Source organism: Muscardinus avellanarius (assembly GCF_963383645.1).
Source record: "Muscardinus avellanarius genome assembly, chromosome: 10".
Classification (NCBI taxonomy): domain Eukaryota; kingdom Metazoa; phylum Chordata; class Mammalia; order Rodentia; family Gliridae; genus Muscardinus; species Muscardinus avellanarius.
The window spans coordinates 78,905,803-78,927,400 of record NC_137796.1 but is presented as its reverse complement, the minus strand read 5'-3'; the positions used below and the strand labels follow the sequence as shown (position 1 = coordinate 78,927,400).

The 21,598-nt window shown below is 55.6% G+C and overlaps 3 protein-coding genes across 4 annotated transcripts; 2 read left to right on the top strand and 1 right to left on the bottom strand.

Annotated features, from left to right (window-relative positions):
• Window positions 1–219: 219 nt before the first annotated feature.
• On the top strand, window positions 220–13,757 carry LRCH4 (leucine rich repeats and calponin homology domain containing 4; the record flags this gene model as incomplete). 2 transcript variants are annotated; one of them, XM_080704085.1, is made up of 18 exons in its annotated part: window positions 220–439; window positions 4,181–4,325; window positions 4,471–4,597; window positions 4,794–4,899; window positions 9,550–9,686; window positions 9,817–9,929; window positions 10,067–10,166; window positions 10,429–10,519; window positions 10,611–10,687; window positions 10,800–10,861; window positions 10,955–11,095; window positions 11,238–11,306; window positions 11,385–11,488; window positions 11,601–11,684; window positions 11,888–11,973; window positions 12,153–12,290; window positions 12,382–12,459; window positions 13,653–13,757. In XM_080704085.1, the coding sequence occupies 18 exons, from the start codon at window positions 220–222 to the stop codon at window positions 13,755–13,757; spliced, it is 1,983 nt and encodes a 660-aa protein (XP_080560211.1). The 2 variants fall into 2 exon arrangements, with proteins under 2 accessions (XP_080560211.1, XP_080560210.1); XM_080704084.1 differs by lacking the exon at window positions 13,653–13,757 and adding an exon at window positions 12,727–12,924.
• Window positions 13,758–14,731: 974 nt separating this feature from the next.
• SAP25 (Sin3A associated protein 25) lies at window positions 14,732–15,655 on the top strand (the record flags this gene model as incomplete). The annotated part of the gene is made up of 4 exons (XM_080703862.1): window positions 14,732–14,821; window positions 14,913–15,063; window positions 15,181–15,278; window positions 15,362–15,655. The coding sequence occupies 4 exons, from the start codon at window positions 14,732–14,734 to the stop codon at window positions 15,653–15,655; spliced, it is 633 nt and encodes a 210-aa protein (XP_080559988.1).
• Window positions 15,656–16,697: 1,042 nt separating this feature from the next.
• LOC308268753 (uncharacterized protein) lies at window positions 16,698–18,149 on the bottom strand (the record flags this gene model as incomplete). Its single annotated transcript, XM_080703861.1, has 2 exons — window positions 16,698–17,743; window positions 17,810–18,149. 2 exons carry the CDS (start codon window positions 18,147–18,149, stop codon window positions 16,698–16,700), a joined length of 1,386 nt encoding a protein of 461 aa, XP_080559987.1.
• Window positions 18,150–21,598: the final 3,449 nt, after the last annotated feature.

Genomic DNA, 21,598 nt, shown 5'->3' with positions numbered 1-21,598 from the left:
CCCCCTCCCTTTGCTCGCCTAGCTCCGCCGCCGGAGGCTCCACCCCCCTGGCGGGTTCTGATTCGCCGCTTGCGACGCGTTTCGGGACCACGATTGGCCCGCGGAGCCCTTGACCCCGCTTCCTCCTCTTAGAGGCGACTACGGCGGCTCCGAGGAGGGGGAGGGGAAAGGAGGGACTGCTGGTCCCGTCAGTCAGGCAGCGGGAGCCGCCGGGAGCGGATGGCGGCGGCGGTAGCGGCCCCACTCGCCGCCGGGGGTGAGGAGTCGGCGGCCGCGATCTCCGTGCCAGGGTCTCCGAGTCTGCCCGGGAGCCGCAGCGCAGAGCGGGCCCTAGAGGAGGCTGTGGCCACTGGGACCCTCAATTTGTCCAACCGGCGCCTGAAGCACTTCCCCCGGGGCGCGGCTCGCAGCTACGATCTGTCAGACATCACTCAGGCTGGTGAGTGCGTCGGGCCCCCGGCTCTCAGCGACCCTCATTTGCATAGCCCCGCCCTGCGCGTTTCCCGCCCCGCCCGCGTGTTTGGCCCGCCCCTTCACCTGGTGGTCGGGGTGCTAGCCGCTCCCGACTGGCGTAAGTCTACGGCCACCCCTCCCTGCTCTAAGAACCACCCAACAATGAGCGCACTTCTTGTTTGGACCGAACGCCTCGGGTTTCTGGCTGAGCGTTGTGAGAACCCCCCTTATTTGCATATTGTGCACCTGTAGACTGGTCCCGCCCCTCACCTGGTTGGCTTATTTGCATGACCTTTTCAATCTCAGTTCTGATCTTTCTATAAAGGAGTCCCAACGAACTTTTCTAACCACGCTTTTCTCTTTTCAACTCTTCCCTTCAGTTCCACCGAGATCCGAGCGGCCCCAGGCATCCCCCTTCCTCTGTATCACCCTAATAACTGAACGTTTCTGGTTGCTTTGCGGTAGTCCCGCCCCGTAAGGTCCAGGTCCCTCTCCACTCGTCACCCAGCCAGCCTATTTCTCAGAAGCAAATCTCCTACCTCCCCTCTTTTCCCCCTAAACTCTTCTGCCTATTATCCATCAGTCTCTTATTTGAGACTCTTCCTTCTTCCTGTGTCTGTGAAATCACTTTGGAGCCTGTGACCTCATAGGGACCCTAGAATTCCCTATTCAGTTTCTACTTTCCCTTGGGGAGGGACTTGAGGTAGTTTCTGAAAGGAAGGAAATTGTATCTCCTAGTTGGGAGTGCCGGTCTCCCTGGAGACTTTCCTTCCATTCCCCACCCTCAGGATCCCTCTAATCATGCCACCTCCACCCTGGCGTCTGTTGATAGGTGCGGGTGGGGGGCTCCACTATGACAGGTGAGTTGGCCTCAGCTGCTCAGGAGGCAGCTTATGACCTTGGGCTGACAGCTGGGAGGTGGAGATCAGGGGAAGGGAGGACTGCATTCTCCAACTTCACCCCAGGGGAGCCTACTCCTGCTCCTTTCATTTTCTGGGTGGGGAATGTGGGGTTAGATGAAAGAGTGTATTTCTCCTCAAGCAGGTGCCCACTCACTCAGCTGGCCCAGGCACATTCTGCTGGTACTGTTCTGGGGAGAATCCTTCCACTTTTCTTGCCCGTTATACAATGAGTGCATTGGGTGAATGGGCAAGCCCCACAAGCCATTCCTATCCCTCCCAGGCCCCTCCTCTAGCCCCCAAGCTCCAGATTGACCTCAGCAGCTGTGTGACACTCACAGTCTGTTCCCTTTCCCCTCCCCCTTGCTTGTTTTTTGACAAAGACCAAATGTTATTCTTTACTTCCTTAGGGCTCTGTCTCAGTGAGTGAACTCTTGGGGAAAACTACCAAGAACTTCAGGGCCCCTCCCAGCTTCTGCCCCCTCTCAGCCTCCTCCCCCAGCATTCCGGCTCAGGGTGCAGCCAGGGCTCCTTGCATGGTGAAGGGAGAAAGTCTCAGCTTCCGGAGAACCCTTCTCTGCCCTTCTCAATCCTTTCAGGGCCCAGGTTCTAGGCCAGTTAGTTTCCATCTGGTCCAGATTTCTCTCTTCTGTCCCCTCTTCCAAGCAGAGTGGTCCTGGCCTGGGGTGGAAAGGGGAAGTAACAAAAACAGAGTTGTCCATACCCTGCCCTTCATATCTTCTTGCCCTCCAACCCAGACGACAGCCTATGGGGTCTGCTGTTGCATCATTCTGAACCCTCTCCTGCTTTCCTAGCTCTTTGAGTGTCTTCCCTGCATGTTCCATATGCTTAGAACCCTGATACCTTGTGGACTCTGCTCCTGGGCTGATAGTAGGAAGAGTCCTGAGGTCGGGGGGGAAGGGCTGCTCTAACAAAGGAGAAGTGTAGCTCATTCTCTCACAGACCACATCCTGTGCCTCTTGGGCCCTACCTCCTCCAGCCTGGGCTCCCTTCTGCTCCTAGCTTTTACTCTACTACTGTTTACTCCATCAGAACCTGGTCTCCATCCTCGTCATCTACATGCACACACACATACACATATACATTTATGGACACAGAAGAAGCAGGCAGGTGTTGGGTGCTGGTGGGAGGATCAGATGTAGTCATCTCACCCTCTCCGGAACTGTCTTCTCCCGTGCCAGGTCTTCTGTCTTTGTGTACCAGGGTTGGAGCACAGAGGGAGAGTGAGTGATTTCTGGGACTTCAGGCTATCATCTTCCCTGGAAAACATAGAACCTATCAGAGACAACCTGATGGATTGTTTTCATTTCATGGAAATGAAATGTCCTGTCACAAGACTCATTTCCCTGGGGATATGCCCCAGCTTCCCTTCCCTTTATCTTTTGCTTCCCCCTACCCCCAACCCCCACTAGAGGGCCCTTGAAGAAGCTCACCCTTTTTGTTGCCTGGAATTGCCCCCAACAGCCCTGGACCCCTTCCCTCAGCTCAGGCTGAGTTGAGCAAACGGAAAAGCAGACTTCTAGGGGTCTATTCAGTCAGTGTCTCCAGACTGGAGACAACCCCCAGTCCTGCCCCCTGGCACTGCCTTGGCCAGTCACTGCTCGAGGTGGGGGTTAGTGGCCTCTTCCTTCCCCTTCTCCTCCTCTCTCTATTCCCACCACTTCTCAGCATCCCCAGGACAACATGCAAAGTTACTAAACTCTTAAGGTCTGGGTTGGTCAAAGAGAAGTAGAGGAAGGCTGATGGAGCTGGAAGAAGGTAGGAAGGAGGCCAGTTGTTGGACATGGGAGCCCAGTGGAAAGGACCTGAACTCAGCTTCTGCTTCTCCCTCCCAGTCCTTGGGAATCTGGAACTTCATAGTCCCTTGGTCAGGGTGCTAGTAAAACAAAAACAAAAATTCTATTGCTCAGTGTCAGGGGCCTTACTAGAGCCAGGACATAGTGACCCTTGGTTTTTCCCCTGTGATGAAGACAGATTGAGGTTGGAAGGAAGGGCTCTCCCAGTAATCCCCAGAGGCTTTCAGTTTTCTCTCCTTGAGCCTTCTAGCCCATCACCTTATGGCTTTCTTTCTCTTCCTCCCCTTTCCTTTTCTTTCTTTCCCTTTTTCTTTCTGTTCCTCTCTTTTATTTCCTTATCTTTTCTTTTTGCGCTAGGGATTAAACCCAGGCCCCACCTTGTGTGTTTTCTTGCACACCCTTTTCCTCTGATCTTTTGCCTTCCACATCTCCTGATGGCTCAAAACACAGGGAACCACAGGGATTGTAGAATCCAGCCACCCTTCCAGGAGAGCTCTTCATTTGTTAATTTGAAGATGGTGTTCATGGTGTATCTTCACACCTCCCCAAATATAGGCTTCTCCAGCTTGGTGACCTTAAGGCCTTTTTCTTCACTTTGCCTTTCTAGTTATGCTTGGGTATGCTCCACTTTGTAGAAGACTTTGTTGTCTCTCTAAGGAGCCAAGGTTTATGGGCTTGATTCGTGTGTGTGTGTGTGTGTGTGTGTGTGTGTGTGTGTGTGTGTGTGTGTTACTAGAGATCGAACCCAGAGTTAGGCCCCAGCTACACCTTTAGACACTCTTTTCTATTTTTTGGTTTAGAAACAGAGTCTCACTAGGTGGCTGAGAGCCTCACTAAGTTACTAAGACTGATCTTGAACCTGCAACCCTCTGTCTCAGTCTCCTGAGGGGGCTTAATTCTTTAGGTCTACTGGGGATAGGAAGTTGGGTGGCTGGTTTAGGGGATATTCAAGGTCCCCTTGTGCAGGGCTGGACTTTTCCATAGCTCTCCCCTGACAATTGCTTCCCCTAGACCTGTCCCGGAACCGGTTTCCCGAGGTGCCTGAGGCAGCATGCCAGCTGGTGTCCCTGGAGGGCCTGAGCCTCTACCACAACTGCCTGAGATGCCTGAACCCAGCCTTGGGGAACCTTACAGCCCTCACCTACCTCAATCTCAGGTAGGGGAGGAGCTTGTCCTTATCAGCCTAAAGGACCACTGCATAGTAGTACCCTGGTGCCTAGTAGTACCCTGTCCCTTAGAGGAGGGCACCACAGCGATATCTTGCCTAGGGAGTGAGCCTTCTGCCTTTCTGCTTTCCACAGCCGAAACCAGCTGTCATCGTTGCCACCCTACATCTGCCAGCTGCCCCTGCGAGTGCTCATTGTCAGCAACAACAAGCTGGGAGCCCTGCCTCCCGACATCGGCACCCTGGGAAGCCTGCGACAGCTTGTGAGGATGGGGAAGTGGGCCAAGAGAGGGACTGTTGAGCCAGGCACAGGGACTTTTTGAGAGAGAAGCTGGGGAAAGGCAGGAAGGGTGCTAGGGGAAAGGCTTGGACTAAAGGCAAGTAGGCAGAAACTGACAGGAGGACAATTTCTGGTGATCCTGGTCTTATGGCTCCTTCCCTGCACTATCTTGACTCTAGGATGTGAGTAGCAATGAGTTGCAGTCCCTCCCTGTGGAGCTGTGCAGCCTCCGTTCCCTGCGGGATCTCAATGTTAGGAGGAACCAGATCAGTATCCTGCCTGATGGTAAGAAAACCAAAGAACTAGATGCTCAACTCTTGAGATGCATGTATGTGTGAGGGGCATGTGTGTGTGTGTGTTTTCATCAACTCAGGCTGCTATAACAAAGATACCAGAGACTCGGTGACTTATAAACAACAGAAACTTATTTCTCAGTTTTGGAAACTGGGAGATCAAGATCAGGGTGCCCATGCGGTCAGGTTCTGGTGTGTGCCCTGTTCTGTGTTGTCAAGTCTTCTGAGACTGCCAGCCCCTTATTGTGTCCCCATCTGGTGGAGAGCAGAGAGAGCTCTCAGGAGTCTCTTCTATAAGGTCACTGATCCCTTTTATGAGGGCTTCACCCTAAAGACCTAAATAATCACCCAAAGGCTCTACTTTGTAATACCATTCCTTTGAGGGATATGATTTCACCGTGAATTTTAGTAGGAAACAAGCATTCAGTCAAAAACACTATACCATCTTGGAGACATCACAAACAAGAAATCTTCCAAGAAGAATCAAGTCTTAGTTACCCAGGGTTTTATGATATTTAAAACTATAAAGCTGGGCGTGGTGGTGCACGCTTGTAATCCCAGCATTCGGGAGGTGGAGACTGGAGGATTGCGGTTTGTGGTCGGCCTCAGCTACTTAGTAATGCCCTTCGCAACTCAGTGAGACCCTGTTTCAAAATAAAAAGACTAAAAAATAGGGCTGGGAGTGTAGCTCAGAGGTAGAATGCCCCTGAGTTCCATCCCCAGTACCACAGAAAAACAAAACAAAAATATTATAAGCTGAGCGTGGTGGCACATGCTTGTAATCCCATACTTGGGAGGCTGAGATGGGGGATCACAGGTTTGAAGACAGCCTTAGCAAGTAGTGAGACTCATAAACCTATCGAGTCCCTGTTTCAAAATAAAAATTAAAGCCGGATGTGGTGGCACACGCTTGTATTCTTGGCATTTGGGAGGCTAAAACGAGAGGATTGCGGTTCGCTAATAGCCTCGGCTATTGATTGATTGATTGATTGATTGATTGATTGATTGAGGTACAGGAGTTGGAACCTCACTAAGTAGCTGAGGTTGTCCACGAATCGTGCTCCTCTTGTCTCAGCTTCCCAAATACTGGTATTATAACTGTGGGCCACCATGCCCGGCTGCAGCCTCAGCTATTTAGTGAGGCCCTCTGCAACTTAGTGAGACTCTGTTTCAAAAATAAAGAATAAAAAATAGGTCAGGGAGTATAGCTCAGAGGTCCAATGCCCCTGGGTTCTATCCCCAGACCCGCAAAAAATAAAAAAAATTAAAAAATTAAATAAATAAAATAAAAATTTAAAAATTGGGCTGAGGTGTAGCCTCAGGTTCAATCCCTAGTAACACACACACACACACACACACACATTATAATTTTTTTTTTTTTTTTTTTTTTTGCAGGTCTGGGGATGGAACCCAGGGGCATTTGACCTCTGAGCTACATCCCCTGCCCTATTTTTTTTTTTTTTTTTTTTTATTCTTTATTTTGAAACCAGGTCTCACTGAGTTGCAGAGGGCCTCACTAAGTAGCTGAGGCTGTCCACGAACCACGATCCTCCGGTCTCAGCCTCCCGAATGCTGGGATTACAAGTGTGTGCCACTATACCCAGCTTTTTTTTTTTTTTTTTTTTTTTTTTATGGTGCTGGGGGTGGAACCCAGAGGCTTTCTACTTATGGGCTATACTCCCAGACCCATTTTATATTTTATTTGGAAACAGGGTCTCACTAAGTTGCTGAGAGCCTCACTAAGTAGCTGAGGCTGGCTTCCAACCTGTGCAATCCTCCTGCCTTGGCCTCCCAAGCGTGGGGATTATAAATGGTTTTATTTACTCTTGACCATAGCAACCCTCTGAAGCTGGCAAAGTAAGGATCACTAACTCTGTTTTACAAATGTGGAAACAGGCACAGAACTAGGGGCGAATAAGTGGGTCGGCTCTATGTACACTCTCAAGGTTCGTAGTGGTCTTCAGGGTCAGGATGTAAGCAGCAGTCCCTCCTTGGGGAGCTGTGCAGGATTACCACTTACCCCAGCAGGAGCTTTGGACACCTTAATCAGGTGATGCCCTCCTCTCAGGACTCTGAATCTGGGCCCTTGTACTAGAGCCCAAGCAGCCCTGTTTAATGAGCTAATTGTTTTTGTTTTTGTTTTCGGTACTGGGGATGGAACCCAGGGGGCATTCTACCTCCAAGCTACACCCTTAGCCCTATTTTTAAGTCTTTATTTTTATTTTGAAACAGGGTCTCACTGAGTTGCAGAGGGCTTCACTAAGTAGCTGAGGCTGTCCGCAAACCACGATCTTCATATCTTAGCCTCCCAAATGCTGGGATTACAAGTGCATGCCACCACACCTGGCTTCTTAATGAGCTAATTGTGATGCACCAATATACAGCCTCTGCTCAGAAGCAGGCACACCTTCTTTATTTGCCAGCATCATTTTTGTGTGTGTGTGCTTCCCATGTTTAGGTTAGAGCCAGGCAGATGTGGATGATGTGACTAAGATCTGGGGCCAACTCGCAAGGATTTAATGGGGAGACATGAACACAGGGAACTGCTAGAGCCCAGGGAGCTGGAAGGAAGACACGGCTCCGCTTGGGGAAATATTTTTCCCCAGAAGCTTAAGCACAGCATAAGCTGACCTTGGCAGGAGGATTTTCATCCTTCTTCATACAGGCAGAGGAACTACCATGGGCAAAACATGGAGGTTGGAAGGAATATGGTTCAGCAGGAATGCAGTCAGAAGGGCAACCAGACAGGCAGGAAGGGTCTTATGCCATGCTGAATGTGGACTTGGTTTTGAAGGACAAGAGGGGAGTCAGGTGGTCATCCATTTACCCCACTCTTTTTGCACCTTCTTTCTTTCTTCTGGTTTTTTTTTTTTTGTTGTGTTTTGTTTTTTTCAGTACCGGGATTGGAACTCAGGATCATTGTACCCCCGAGATACACCGCCAGCCCTAGTTTTTTGTCTTTTTTATTTTTGAAACAGGGTCTCACTGAGTTGCTAGGGGCCTCATTAAGTAGCTGAGGCTGTCCACGAACAGCGATCTTCCAGTCTCTGCCTCCCGAATGCGGGGATTACTAGCATGCGCCACCATGCCCAGCCTCCTTTCATATTCTTTTGCTTTAACAAAATACCTGACACTAAGTAATTTATAAAGAACAGCAGTGTATTTGGCTCATGGGTCTGGAGGCTGAGAAGTCCAAGAGAATGGTGCCTTCCTGCTGCATCATAACATGCAGATGGAGTAAGCTGGGAAGAGAGTTTCCTTTTGCAGCAAAGCCACTCCCTGGACAACCATTAATCTATCATTCATGAGGGCAGAGCTCCCATGACCCAGTTTTACCCACTGGTCCCACCTCCAAATATCATTAAAATATTTGAAATTTGGGAGATGTATTCAAATTCAGTATTAGGGGTACTAGTTATAGTTGATCAGGGCTCTCCCTGGGCCATAAAGGGATCCAAGCAAAATGCCCTGGGGAGCTGGCGTGGTAGCGCATGCTTGTAATCCTAGAATTCAGGAGGCTAAGACCTAAGATGGAATCGTGGTTTGCAGACAGCCTCAGCTACTTAGTGAGGCCCCTTACAACTCAGTGAGACCCTAAAGAATAAAAAATAGGGCAGGGGGGAGGAGCTCTGAGGTAGAATTCCCTGGGTTTTATCTCCAGTACCGTCAAAAATTTTTTAAAAAGCCCTGGGGATATGCAGAAAGAGTAATGAATTCCTTTTGGAAAGATTCATGGAGGAGGTAATGTTTGAGCTGAACTTTGTAAGATGCATGGTCTTGGAGAATGGAGTTCCATTTTTACTCCCAGCCCAGTGCATAGGATATGGAAAGGCTTAAAAGCTGAGGGGCTGGAGGGATGGGTGGTAAAGTGAGAAGCGTGGCTGGAGCCAGATCATGAAAGCCCTGGACCATGCTGGGATAGGGTGCTGTGATTTTTTTTTATTGTGTCCAGGGCTGCTCTGAATCCAAACTGTGCCTTTTAAGAATTAGCAAAAGTCAACAGTGCATTGTGGCACATGCCTGTAATCCCAATACTTGGGAGGCTGAGACAGGAGGAGTGTTAAATTCAAGGATAGCCTCAGCAAGTAGTGAGATCTTGTTTCCAAATAAGAAATAAAATTGGGCTGGAGGTGTCCTCAGTACCACCAAAAAAAAAAAAAAAAAGAAAGAAAAGAATTAGCAAAAGTCGCCCTCCCTGTGGGTAGGCAGAGCCTCTCCCTTGTGACAGGGCTTGGCTAGCTCAGAGCAGATGAGGCTGCAGCCGGTGGATGCTCTTGGGAAGGGCACAGCCCACTGAACTCCGCAGTCCTGGCTGTGTGGCGCGGGAGGATTTTGAGCAGTGGGTTTCAGTTTAGTCTTGTGCTGATCACGTGAGAATGAAAAATTGATTGCAATGAAGATGGACAGGTGAGGAGGGATATGCAGGGCTGGGCAGGAGCTGAAGTTCATACAGGCCTTGTAGGAGCTATATGTGAGTAGGAAGAAGAACTGGGAGGTTGCTCCTGGGGAGTGACCATAGCCAGCTGGGGCAGAGGCTCTGCTTGAGTCAGGGATGACCAGCCGGCCAGAGCAGAGGGCAAGGAAGGGAGCACTAGGCCCCAGGCTCGGGCCTGTCCTGACTCTTCCCTCACCCACCCTTCAGAGCTGGGGGACCTTCCTCTGGTTCGCCTGGATTTCTCCTGTAACCGTGTCTCCCACATCCCGGTCTCCTTCTGCCGCCTCAGGCATCTGCAGGTCATTCTGCTGGACAGCAACCCCCTGCAAAGTCCTCCTGCCCAGGTGAGGTATGGGCCGAGTGGACCATGGGGACTGGAGTGAGGTTGCGGGGGGTGCGGTATCCCTCTGGTAGCCCAGCTTTGTGGAGCTGCTTCTCTCCCCTTTATTCTCCTTCATGTCCCGCCTCACACAGATCTGCCTGAAGGGGAAACTTCACATCTTCAAGTACTTATCAACAGAGGCGGGGCGACGTGGGGCTGCTCTGGGGGACCTGGCTCCTTCCCGCCCCCCAAGTTTCAGTCCCTGGTAAGTCCCAATGGGAAGGAAGAAGGCCCCTGGATACTTTGTGCCTCTTTCTGGCAGCAGGGACTCCCTGGCTTCCAGTGGGAGGGTGAGGGGCTGCTGTCAGCATGGGCTGACCAGGTCTCTCTGGCTCACCCCAGCCCTGCTGAAGATTTATTCCCGGGACGTCGGTACGATGGCGGGCTGGACTCAGGCTTTCACAGTGTTGACAGTGGCAGCAAGAGATGGTCAGGCAATGAGGTAAGGGTCTCCTTTCCAAGAGTGATGGGTGGTGTCATCCCTGGAAGAAGACCTTTGTGCTGGGGACCTACTGCCTGGTACCTATGAATCTCAGAGTGACAGGCAGTGGCCAGAGCTCTTCCTTCCCTCTCCCAACTATCTCAGGGAGGGCTGGCTCAGCAACAGACCCCAGTCTCGGTCCCTCACAGGCTTCCAAAGGCCTGAGGTTCTGTGAGTCCCAGCACTACAGAGAGTCCACCTCCCATCTTTGCCTGCTTTACAGTCAACAGATGAATTTTCAGAGTTGTCATTCCGGATCTCAGAGCTGGCCCGGGAGCCTCGGGGGCCCAGAGAACGGAGGGAGGATGGCTCTGGTGAGTAGCAGTCAGGCTAGGGAGGCACAGGGTGGATGAGGGCCTGCAGGCTCCCATCTGCCTGCCGATTAACGTCCCCTGGCCCTTCCAGCTGATGGAGACCCAGAGCAAATCGACTTCATTGACAGTCATGTCCCTGGAGAAGACGAAGAGCGAGGTGCTGCTGAGGTGAGGACCCAGGCACTTCTCTCCTCCAGGAAAGGAGGCGCTGGAGGGAGGGAGGGACTGCAGCAGGCGCAGGGGACCAGGCATGCTTCAGCCTCTGCTGTTCTCTCTTCAGGAACAGCGGCCACCTGAATTAAGCCCTGTGGCAGGGGACGGGGAGAGGGCACTGAGCAGCAGGTACCCCAGCCCCTGAGCCCACACTTGATCTTATGAATCCTATGCTTGCAGCCCTCCCTCCTCTCCCTGACCGGCAGTGTTTCTCTCCCTTAGGAGGGAGGAGCCGGCAGGGGAGGAGCGGAGGCGCCCTGACACTTTGCAGTTGTGGCAGGAACGGGAGCGGCGGCAGCAGCAGCAGCAGCAGCAGCAGCAGCAACAGCAAAGTGGGGTGTGGGGGGCCCACAGGAAGGACAGGTATGGGCTCTGGGCCTGCTGGTTCTGTTGCTGGACTGTGGGCCTCAGACGTGGATGGATGCTAGTACCTCCCAAGCTACTCTGCCCCTTGGGTCTGCGACTTCCCTGGCAAATCTGACACCATGTCTCCTGCCTCTTACAGTTTCTTGAAGATGGGGGTCAGGGCTGCTGGGGGCGGTGCTGCCACCTCATCTACTCAGGCCTCCTACAAGTAGGTTTCCTCCCCAAGACCTCTCCCCACACACCTCCCCCTGACTCTCACCACTAATTCCCTTCCATCTTTTCTCAGTGGGCCACCAAAGTCCAGTGCCACCCAACTGGGAGCCATGGTGGGGCAGGGAGCCCCCACACCCGTCCCTTCCTCCCAGGAGCCCCTTCCTGTGTCTGGGCCAGGTAGGAGAGGGACTTTGGGAGGAGGATGGGGGGCTGGGACCCGGTGGCCTGAGGGAAGTAGGACACCGCAGGGACAGTCTCACTTATCCCCGCCCCTGGCTCTGACCCCCAGCAACAGCACCTGCTCCCCGGCCTCTAGGCTCCATGCAGAGACCAAACAGCTTCCTCTTCCGTTCCTCTTCTCAGAGTGGTTCAGGTGGGTCTCCCTGCTGTCCCTCACACTGCCCCAGCAAGGGGCTGGTGTCACCCAGTGCCTGCAAGCTCTCCGTCTGTTGCTCCTTTGTGCTGAGAATCTCACAAGCAGAGACGCGAGAGGTGTGGGTGCTGGGCATTGGGAGCCGGCTACTGTTGGCAGTGTGTAATGGAGACAGCCAGCCCGAGCCTGCCTTTTCTTCCTAGGCCCCTCCTCACCAGACTCTGTCTTAAGACCTCGGCCATCCCCCCAGGTTCCAGATGGGAGGGAATTAATGTCTCAGCTGCGCCAGGTAAGCAGAGGTGGATCTGTGGGGCAGGGTCTGGGCTCGCTGGCACCGGGCCTCCTCCAGCTTCCCTCCTCCCTCAGCTCCCTCTTTCCCACCCTGGCACCTCTCCTGAGGTGGAAAAGGGGCAGGCATGAGTTCCCTGCTGTTCCATTCACCCCATTCCTCCCTCCCCCTGCTCCTAGGTCCTCGAGTCACAGCTGCAACGGCCCCTGCCTGAGGACCTAGCTGAGGCCCTGGCCAACGGGGTCATCCTCTGCCAGCTGGCCAACCAGCTGCGGCCCCGCTCTGTGCCTTTCATTCACGTGCCCTCCCCTGCTGTGGTCAGTTGGGGCCAAGGGGAGGAAGTAGGGGATGGGACAAGGGCTGCTGTGGTCGCTTCCTTACCCTATGTTTTTTCCTTACCACCCCCAGCCAAAGCTCAGTGCCCTCAAGTCTCGGAAGAATGTGGAGAGTTTCTTAGAAGCCTGTAGAAAAATGGGGGTACCTGAGGTATGGGGCTGTTCTCTGCTCTGAAGGGTGGCAGTGTCCTGGGCTCAGCTGAACACTCTGCGTGGTTGGCGGGGCTCTATTCACAGGGGTGTCTGCTCCTAGAAGAAGCACGTCAGCATGTCCCTCCTGCACGTCTCCCTGCCCTGCATGTCTGTGTGTTGGTGTGGCTCTGGCCTTGGCGTGGGAGGGCGGGGGTGGGAAGACTGGCTGACTGCTGCTGCTGACATCTGGCCTTTGTCCTTGTCATCTGCCCTACCCCCTTCCTAGGCTGACCTGTGCTCGCCCTCGGATCTTCTCCAGGGCACCACCCAGGGGCTGTGGACCACACTGGAGGCCATGAGGCGGGTGGGGGGCAAGGCCCCTCTGCCTGTCTGGCCCCCCTCTGGTCTGGGTGGCTTCATCATCTTCTACGTGGTCCTCATGCTGCTGCTCTGTCTCGTCTACACTAGGCTCCTGGGTTCCTAGGACTGAAGCTACCCCCACTTCTATTTATGATTCCTGCTCAATCCTGTCCCCCACTGGTGGTGCCTTCAGCCCCTGCCAAAGACACTAGTGTCCCCCCTCACAAGCACTGACCTCAGAGGCCCCACTCTGGTGACCCCAGACCCTGGGCTCCCCGCCTCTGGCCTCCCTCCTATAGCCTCTCACTCACCACTCCTCACTGTCTCAGTGCTGATGGTGCCTTTGTGGCCCGGCCCCTGTACCCCATAGGGGTGGCAGGAGCTTGGATCTTTCCCTCCCCTCCTTCCTCCCTCCCTCCCCCCACTGGCTGCTATGGGGGGCTAAATTATCTCTATTTTGTAGAGAGAGTTCTATATTTGTAGGGGATGTGGGGGCCCAGGTGGGTCCCTGGCTCTGTGTATAAACTGTACAGACTGGCGCCTCTGTGTGAGTTTGTCTCTGTTCCCCCTGACCAGGCCCAGCCCAGGTGGGGCCCGTTGCGCCCTGTGTCAATCTGCCTGCTGCAGCGTTTTCCGGAAATGACAGGCCTCTCCTACCCCCTGAGCCTTAGTCCAGTTTGTCATCTTGCTTCTATTACCCGCTGGCAGCTTTCTGTGTATTTTATTTGTCCCCAAGCCTTAGATGCAGTGTCTACCAGAATGCCCCTGACATTTACCTTTCACACCTGCCTTGGGCAGGGAAGCTGAGCGGAGGGGGTGATGGGGGAACTTAACCTGGGCCCCTCCTCCCAGGAGTCTCTGTGCCAGCCCCACCACATCCTGGAAGAGGAGGCGACCCCAGGAAGGGGCCTCCCCTACATCGCTGCTGTCGTCCAAGCACTACTAGAACGGCCTTAGCGGTAGAGGTGCGGGCTCAGGGCTGCCTGACCCCGGAATAGAAGACCTGCCTTGGGCTCTGCCCTCTTTAACAAGGACTCGGTGAGGGCGGGCCTGGGCCTTGACCTGGGGCACCCGACCACCCTTGGGCTGCCTCTGCGCGCAGCTCAGGGTCTGGGCGGAAGCCCTGGCGCAGATGTGTCAAGCACAATAAAGAGAAGCCGGAAGCCCTTAAGGTGGGCCCTCAGGTGTGAGTGTCTGTCAGCGAGAGGAGCGCAGGGTGCTGCGGGCCTGGGCCTGCGCGGCTGCAGGTCCACTGCGCGTCCGGGCTGGGGGGCCGGCCCCGCAGACCCCGCCGCCAGGGGGCGCGCGCGGAAGCCTGGCGGGAGCGCGCGCCACGTGGCGGGGAGGTGCGCAGGCGTCGCGCGAGGCCTCGGAAGTGGGCTGGGACCTCGCGCAGGGCGGGCGGCGCGGCCGAGGCAGACGGAGCAGGCCTGGCGGACTGCGCGGGCACAGCCAGCTGCCCTGCGCTCCTGCACACGCGGCATGGTGCCCGGGCCGTGGGGCTCAGGTGAAAAGACGCTGGAGAAACCAGGCCCCTCGGCGGGCAGTAGCCACGGCGAAGCCTGGAACTCTGGAGAGGAAGCCCTGGGGGAGCCAGGGCCACCCCCACAGGACAGGTGAGGGCGCTGGGGACCCTGGGTGACGGCCAGAGGCGCCACCAAGCCCAAGGAGGTGTTTGGACGGGGACGCAACTGGAGAAGCCGGAGTGAACATCTCCCGCCCTTCCCCCAGCTGGCAGCCCCAGCCCCTCAACCCTTCCAGGACCCAGAGGGAGCAGCTGCCGCCCCGCCACCACCCAGGTTTGGCAAATGAACAGTACCCAGGAGCCACAGGTAAGCACAGGGCCTTGCTGCCTTTACCCCCAGCGCTGTCGCCCTGACTCAGCCTCTTCTAATCTCTTCAAGTGTCCCCCAGGCCCATTTCCACCCCAGATGGCCTGGGAGGTGGCCCCCTCCAGGATGACCCTGCTGTCACCCTGGGACCCCAACTACGAGGCCAAAGCAAGATCTCGGCTGGTGTGGGTGAGTTGGGGGACCATATGGCCCTGGCCAGGGCAGCAGGGATGTCTTGGGAAGGGACTAAGACCCCAGTGTTCTTCTCTGTCCTCCACAGGGGGGTAGCTGTGGGTCTGGTGCATCCTTCTCAGGCCGGACACTGTGTCATCCCTCCTTCTGGCCCATGTATGAGGCTTCTGGCAGGGGCCCTCGTCTCCTGGCTCCCTCCCCAGGGCATCAGAATGGAGAACAGCCACCTAGGGATGCAGGTACTGATCCCAGTGCCCTCTCTCGGGACTGATGCCCCACAGACTCCACTGGGAAGGGTACAGCAGTGCTGGGGTGCGGCCCCCAGGCTGCCACACTAGCAGGTTCTCCTCCTCAAGGGGTCCCAGTAATGTGCTGTGAAGATGTCTTTCTCTTGGACCCTCTGCTGCCCCGTGGGCAACGTGTACCCCTGTACCTGTCCAAAGCCCCTCAGCAGGTGAGAGCAGCTGCCCTCTGCCCTCCCCCCACCCCCACCCTCTGTGCAGAGCCTGGGAGAAAACATTTCCCTTCTCTACTCAGGCCATGGGCTCCTTGAAGCTGCTGCTCCCGCCCCCCGTCATGTCCCCCTCGGCCCAGCCCTCCCCACCCCAGGGCGGCTCCACCACCTGGCTCAGTGAGCCTGAACTGATCGCCCTCACTGGCCTGCTGCAGATGAGCCAGGGGGAGCCCAGACCTGCCTCCTCAGCAGCTCTCCAGGCTCCCGCCAGCCGGACGGCCCCCGTTGCTAACCATCCAGGCCACAGTGGTGGCCGGAGCTGTTCTGGACGCACTGATGCGTCTCTCCCACACACCTCAGACACCCACTGTCCATAGCACCTCTGGGCGCAGAGTGGGCCTCTCGCTCTCTCGGGCAGGTTCTGTTGACAATAAAACTGTGTTGGTTTGCAAAACAGGCTCCCTGTGGCAGCTGGCAGGATGGGGTCTCTTCCTCCACTACTGAATTAGCTGCCCTCTCCTCAAATTCTGGTTATTCATTGGTCACCATGAAACTAAGACAGTTGTCAGCTGGGCATGGTGGCACACGCCTGTAATCCCAGAACTGGGGGGGCTGAGATCAGCCTCAGCAACTTAATGAGGCCCTGTTTAAAAAAAATAGGACTGGGGGTGCAGCTCAGAGATAGAATACCCTTGGGTTCAAACCCTAGCACCCTCCCTACACTCACCCTCACATACACACACACACAAACAAGTCACTGAACAGGCCACTTTTAATGGGTGTGGTGGCGCACAGTACAGGTTTGGGGCTGTACGTACAGTGAACAAGGACTTAATCAGCTCTGCCAGGAATTGTGTGAACCTGTGGCTGGCACTAGGAAAGGCAGACTAAGGAGAAGGCACGTCACTTTTGCAGACAGTAATGGTAACATCCCCTGTGTTCCCATGCCTCCTGCTGTGTCCCCAGTTCAGCCTGGAGCTGGGTTGGGCTGGGTGGGGGAGGCCTTTGGGCTCAGAGGAGACCACAGAGGTGCTGCAGGTGAGTGTAGGCCAGAGCCAGCCTGAGACTGATTCTGTAGAAACACTGCAGAGAAACCGGGTAATTAAGGGTTTCAGCTGTGAAAACTCAGAAGTGGGTACTTGGGGAAAGGGGAGGTAGTTGAGAATCTAGTTTTCTCCGTTAAAAGAACCCAACTATTTGGGAACCTCCTGCAGATTTCTTAGGCGCTACAGCTGGAATGGACAGCAGGCCAAGGGCTAGCAGGGCACCTCTGCAAGTCAGTCAGTAGGCGCGGGCCAAAGTAGGGGCAACCAGAAGGTGGGGAAGGGGGTGGGGAGAAGAACATTACTAACTTTGCCCTGTTTTCCCTCTCCTCCCCTGGCTAGTGCCCTATTACCTCACCCTGGTCTCCTGAAGGTTCTAGAACTCGATGCGAGCGTAGCTGTGCGGACCCGCCCTGGGGGCGTGGCCACGCGCCTCCATTGGAGGGACGAGGTCCAGGTCAATGTAGTTGAGGCAGCTGTCGGGAGGCTGCACCCTGGCAGTGCCCATCCCTATGTAGTCTGGGGCCGCGTACTCGATGCACACGTACTCCCCCGCCAGCTCTGTCAGCGGCGGCTCCCAGCTGCCCCTGATGCCGCGGTGGGTGCCCCCGGGTCCAACTCCAGGCTCCCCAGCTTCGGAATGGAAGCTTTTCATGTGCATGTATTCGGTGCCCCCCAAATCCTGGAGCGGCTGGTGGGAAGCGTCGCTGGCGGCGGGACAAACGCCGGGGGGCACCATCTCCATGTAGCCACCCGCCTCACAGCCCCCCATTTGCACATAGTCAACCCTGGCTCCCATGCTCCCATCCCGGCCGCCGTCCGGATCCAACCCTTTGGGGTTCGAGGCTGCCACCCCCAGCCTCGCCAAGGTCTTCAGGGCTGCTTTCTCTATCCTCTCAACCAGGCCTCTAGGTTGGGTCTCGGTGGCCGGGGTCTCGGAAGGCTGGGGGGCAGGAGGTCTGGAGGTCCTCGTCGGGGACTCTCTGGGCAGGGGCTCAGCTCGGCCACTGCCCCCGAGGCTTTTCATGGCAGCCAGCACGGTCTCGTGAATGCTCTGGGCAATCTCGGCGTCCGGCGCCTGCAGCCACAGCTCCCCGGGGCCCGTGGGCGCCGAGCGGCCGAGCTCCAGGAAGAAAAACGAGTCTGCGTGGCCACAGCGGCGCACGCTGAGCAGGGACAGGCGCAGGGCGGGCGGCGGCGGCGGCGCGCGGGCGCCCCGGGAGCCCCTGCCCCCCGGCGAGCGCAGCAGGCTCAGGGACCCCGGCCCCAGGCACAGGCGGTAGCCGCCGCGGCCCAGACCTCGCGTCCGCCCCAGCCCCCTGGGCTGCAGCGTCACGGGCCAGACGTCCTGGGACGGGGCGAGGATCCAGGCTTCGGGGTCTTCCCGGCAGCTGGGACCTGGGGAGAGAGCGGGTTGGTGGGCTTAAAGGCTGGGCCTGGGGTGGGCGCGGAGGGGCAGGTCGGGGGCCGCCCCCCGCCCGGGCTCACCCGCGGCGGCGCGCAGCTCCAGCAGCGCGCTGTACCACGCCTGCTGCTCCGCCTCGCTGGCCGCCGCCACGCCCAGGCTGCAGTCGCGCGTGTAGAGGGCGAGCAGGTGGCGCCGCGGGTCGGCGCGCTTGCGGACCGTGCAGGCGCCCGCCAGGCTCACGCTGCGCCGGGGCGGCCGGCCGGCGCGGAACTTGTCCTCGCTGCCGTAGCACTCGAGGCGCGGGGGGTCGGCGCGCAGCACGAAGAAGCGGCGGCGCTGGGACTTCTGCTTCCGCAGGTGGCCGCACAGCCGCACGTCGGCGGGCCAGGGCCGGGGCGGGGGGCCGCCCGCCGGCTCCATCCCGGCCACGGACCCCGGGAGGCCAGTGCAGTGCCCGGGAGGCGCGGACCGAGCGGCGTCCCCGGCCAGGGTCTGCCGGCGTGTGTCCTCGCGGGCCTGGACGCTACCGGCCGGGCTCCTCCCGCCCGGAGCAGTCCCCACCCCGGGAAGTTAACCCCCGCGCGCCCGGCGCCAGGTTTTAGCAGCCCGCTAGCCTAGGGCGGCGCTGGGCGCCCAGGACCGAGCCCTCCATCGCAGGGGTGGGGAGAGCGAGCCCGGCTCCTCCAATCAGTGCGCTGGCTGCGGGGGTGGAGGAGCGCGGGGCCGGCCGCTGGAGGTCCGGGCAGTCCGGAAAGCTCTGGTGATTGGAATAGCCCCCTTTGATGGCACCCACGACCCCACTGGGACATGGTCTCCCGTGTACCCCCTTCCCACCCAGGGGTGATTTTGTCTGTCCTGGCAAGTCATTGCGGGAACTGTGGCGGCTGAGCGGTGGGCTGGACGGATTGCTAGGGTGATAGGAAAGTGGGTCCCACGGGGGTTTGGGGTGATAGGAAGTGTCTTTGGGTAGGTGAACTCATGAATTGGTCCCTCCCTGTGCACAGACCAGAGCCTCAGAATCACAGTCCAGCTGGTCACTGAAGGACCTGTAGGAAGAAGCCACCTCCCCCGCCACCCCACTGTGCTCTGCTCCTCACCATCACTGCTAAAAATGCCACCCTGGACCAGCTGAAGGCTGACCACAGACCTCGGTGGAGGTCCGCTCTTTGCCTTTTGCATCCTGAGAGGTTTAAATGGGGGTGGGGATCAGACCTCAGTTCTGATCCCAGGACCGCTGGCACAGTTGGGGTAGGATGGTACTGGCCAGTGAACAGCCTGGCAAAGCCGGGTTGTTGCAATGGGACCTTACTGGACCTCATGACCTCACCCCCATGGCAAGCAAGATTCCTGCTGACCGAACGGGGCCTGTGTAAGTGGACAGGGGAAGGGCTCTCTCAGCAAAGAACAGAGCTAAAAAATGGACCCAAAAGAACCCGAGTCTTTTTCTTAGATTAATTCAAGGACAGACTGAAGAGGAAGGAGCAGGGCTTCCTGGGAAGGAGTCCATTTGAGAGAGGAATACTGGAGAAGCTAGCAGGCCGTGGGATCCCTGAATACTTTTTTTTGGTGGTGGTGCTGGGGATGGAACCCTGGAGTATTTTACCTCTGAGCTACACTCCCAGTCTGATTTTTTACTTTGAAACGAGATCTCACTAATATGCAGAGGGCCTCACTAAGTAGCTAAGGCTGGCTGTGAACCCAGATTCTCCTGTCTCAATCTCCCAAGTACTGGGATTACAAGTATGTGCCACCATACCTGGTTTACTGTGTGTGTGTGTGTGGGGGGGCACTGGGGATTACAAGTATATGCAATCACATCCAGTTTAGAATGTGCCTGTGTCTCACTGGGGATTCTACTTCTGAGCTACACACCCAACCCTATTTTATTATTTATTTATTTATTTATTTATTTATTTATGTACTGGGGATGGAACCCAGGGGCATTCCACCTTCAAGCTATACCCCCAGCCCTATATTTTATTCTTTATTTTGAAACAGGCTCTTACTGAGTTGCAATGGACTTCACTAAGTAGCTAACGCTGCCTGGGAGCCGTGATCTTCCTGTCTCAGCCTCCTAAATGCTGGGATTACAAGCGTGCACTACCATTCCCGGCCTTTTTTCTTTGAAATATGGTCTAAGTTGCTGAGGGCCTCCCTAAGTAGCTGAGGCTGGCTGCATACCTGCAATCCTCCTGTCTCTGCCCCCCAAGTACTGAGATTACAAGTGTGTGCCACCATGTCCAGCCCTATTTTATTATTTTGAAACAGGATCTCACTAGGTTGATGAGAGTCTACTTGCTGAGGATTGTTCTTGAACCTGCAATCTTCCTGTCTCAGCCTCCCAAGTACTAGGATCACAGGTGTGCACCACACCAGCTCTTGAACATCTTTTCATTTTCTTTTTGTGTATGTGGTACTGAGAAATGAGCCCAGGAACATTCTACCTCCAAGCTATACCCCCAGCCTTCCCCACACACACACTCACACACACTCTCTCTCTCTCTCTCTCTCCATATATATATATATATATATATTTTTTTTTTTTTTTTGCAGTACTAAGGATGTAACCCAGGGGCATTCTACCTCCAAGCTACACCCCTAGCCCTATTTTTAAGTCTTTATTTTGAAACAGGGTCTCACTGAGTCGGAAAGGGGCGCACTAAGTAGCTGAGGCTATCCACAAACAATGATCCTCCTGTCATAGCCTCCCAAATGCTGGGATTACAAACATGTGCCACACGCCTGACTTATTTATTTTTGAAACAGGGATTCACTTGGTTAATGAAAGTCTCAATTTGCTGAGGCTGTCCTTGAACTTGCAATCCTCCCGCCTCAGCCTCCCAGGTACTGGGATTACAGGTATGCACCATCATGTCTATCTTCTTAACCTTTTCAAAGGCCATACTGAAAGCAAGATCCTGGGAACCAACTAGCATCACAAGAATGGACATCTGGTCAGGTACCTCCTAGTCAGCAGAAGCTCTGCCAAGGAGCAGGAGAGGTGTTCCCAGCCCAGCTGGTGCAGTGGCTGCCAGCCAGAGATGGGTGCTGACCAGGGAGAGGAGGTGGATGATATGGGGCATCCTTCCATGGGTCCTTAAGCAGCCACTCATACAGAACTGTGATCAAGGCCATCGCCCCAATGTGGCCAAGGGGCTTGATGTGGATACCATGTGTGAAGTCAAAGGATCACAAAAGATGTCTGCACCCCCCTGGGAGAGCAGGATGTCTGCAGGGATCCATAGCCTGCTGTGGGAGCCTTACCCCTCCAGGTTTGATGTGAAAGGTCTCTTCATACCTTTTCCCTACCTCCCTCAACCATTTTACATCTGTCCTGGTGAAATCACAGCTGCTGCCACAGAGACAGCTCCAAACCATTTGGTGTCATTAAGCCCTGACTGCTGGGTAAAGATAACAGTCTGAGCACCAGGAAGTGAGCCAGGTGATTTAGCCCGCTGGGTACCAGGACAAGTCTGGAGTCAAACTGGCCTACATCAGTTGCCCTAGTAACACCACTCACTGCCTTGGTCCTACCTAGGCAGGAATTATTATAGCTTGTAGCCCTGGTAACTTGAGCTGCTCCAGGGACAGAAAGTGACAGAACCTTAGCTCTGCTAGGAGTGCCCTTCCCAACCTGAGAGCTCTACCCTCACACCACCATGCCAGGTGCTGGGCATCCCATTCTCCATCCTTATAGAAGAACCTTACTAGCAGGGAGGAACTCCAAGGCGAGAGACCGGGCAGTGTCTTACTCATTTATGGAGGAGATGTGGGGATATAACTGTACATTTAGCCCCTAATTTTAGCCCCCTCCTTCCTACCTGGTGGCTGCTAGGCCTGACCTGGTAGGCTCCCACATGGAGCATCCT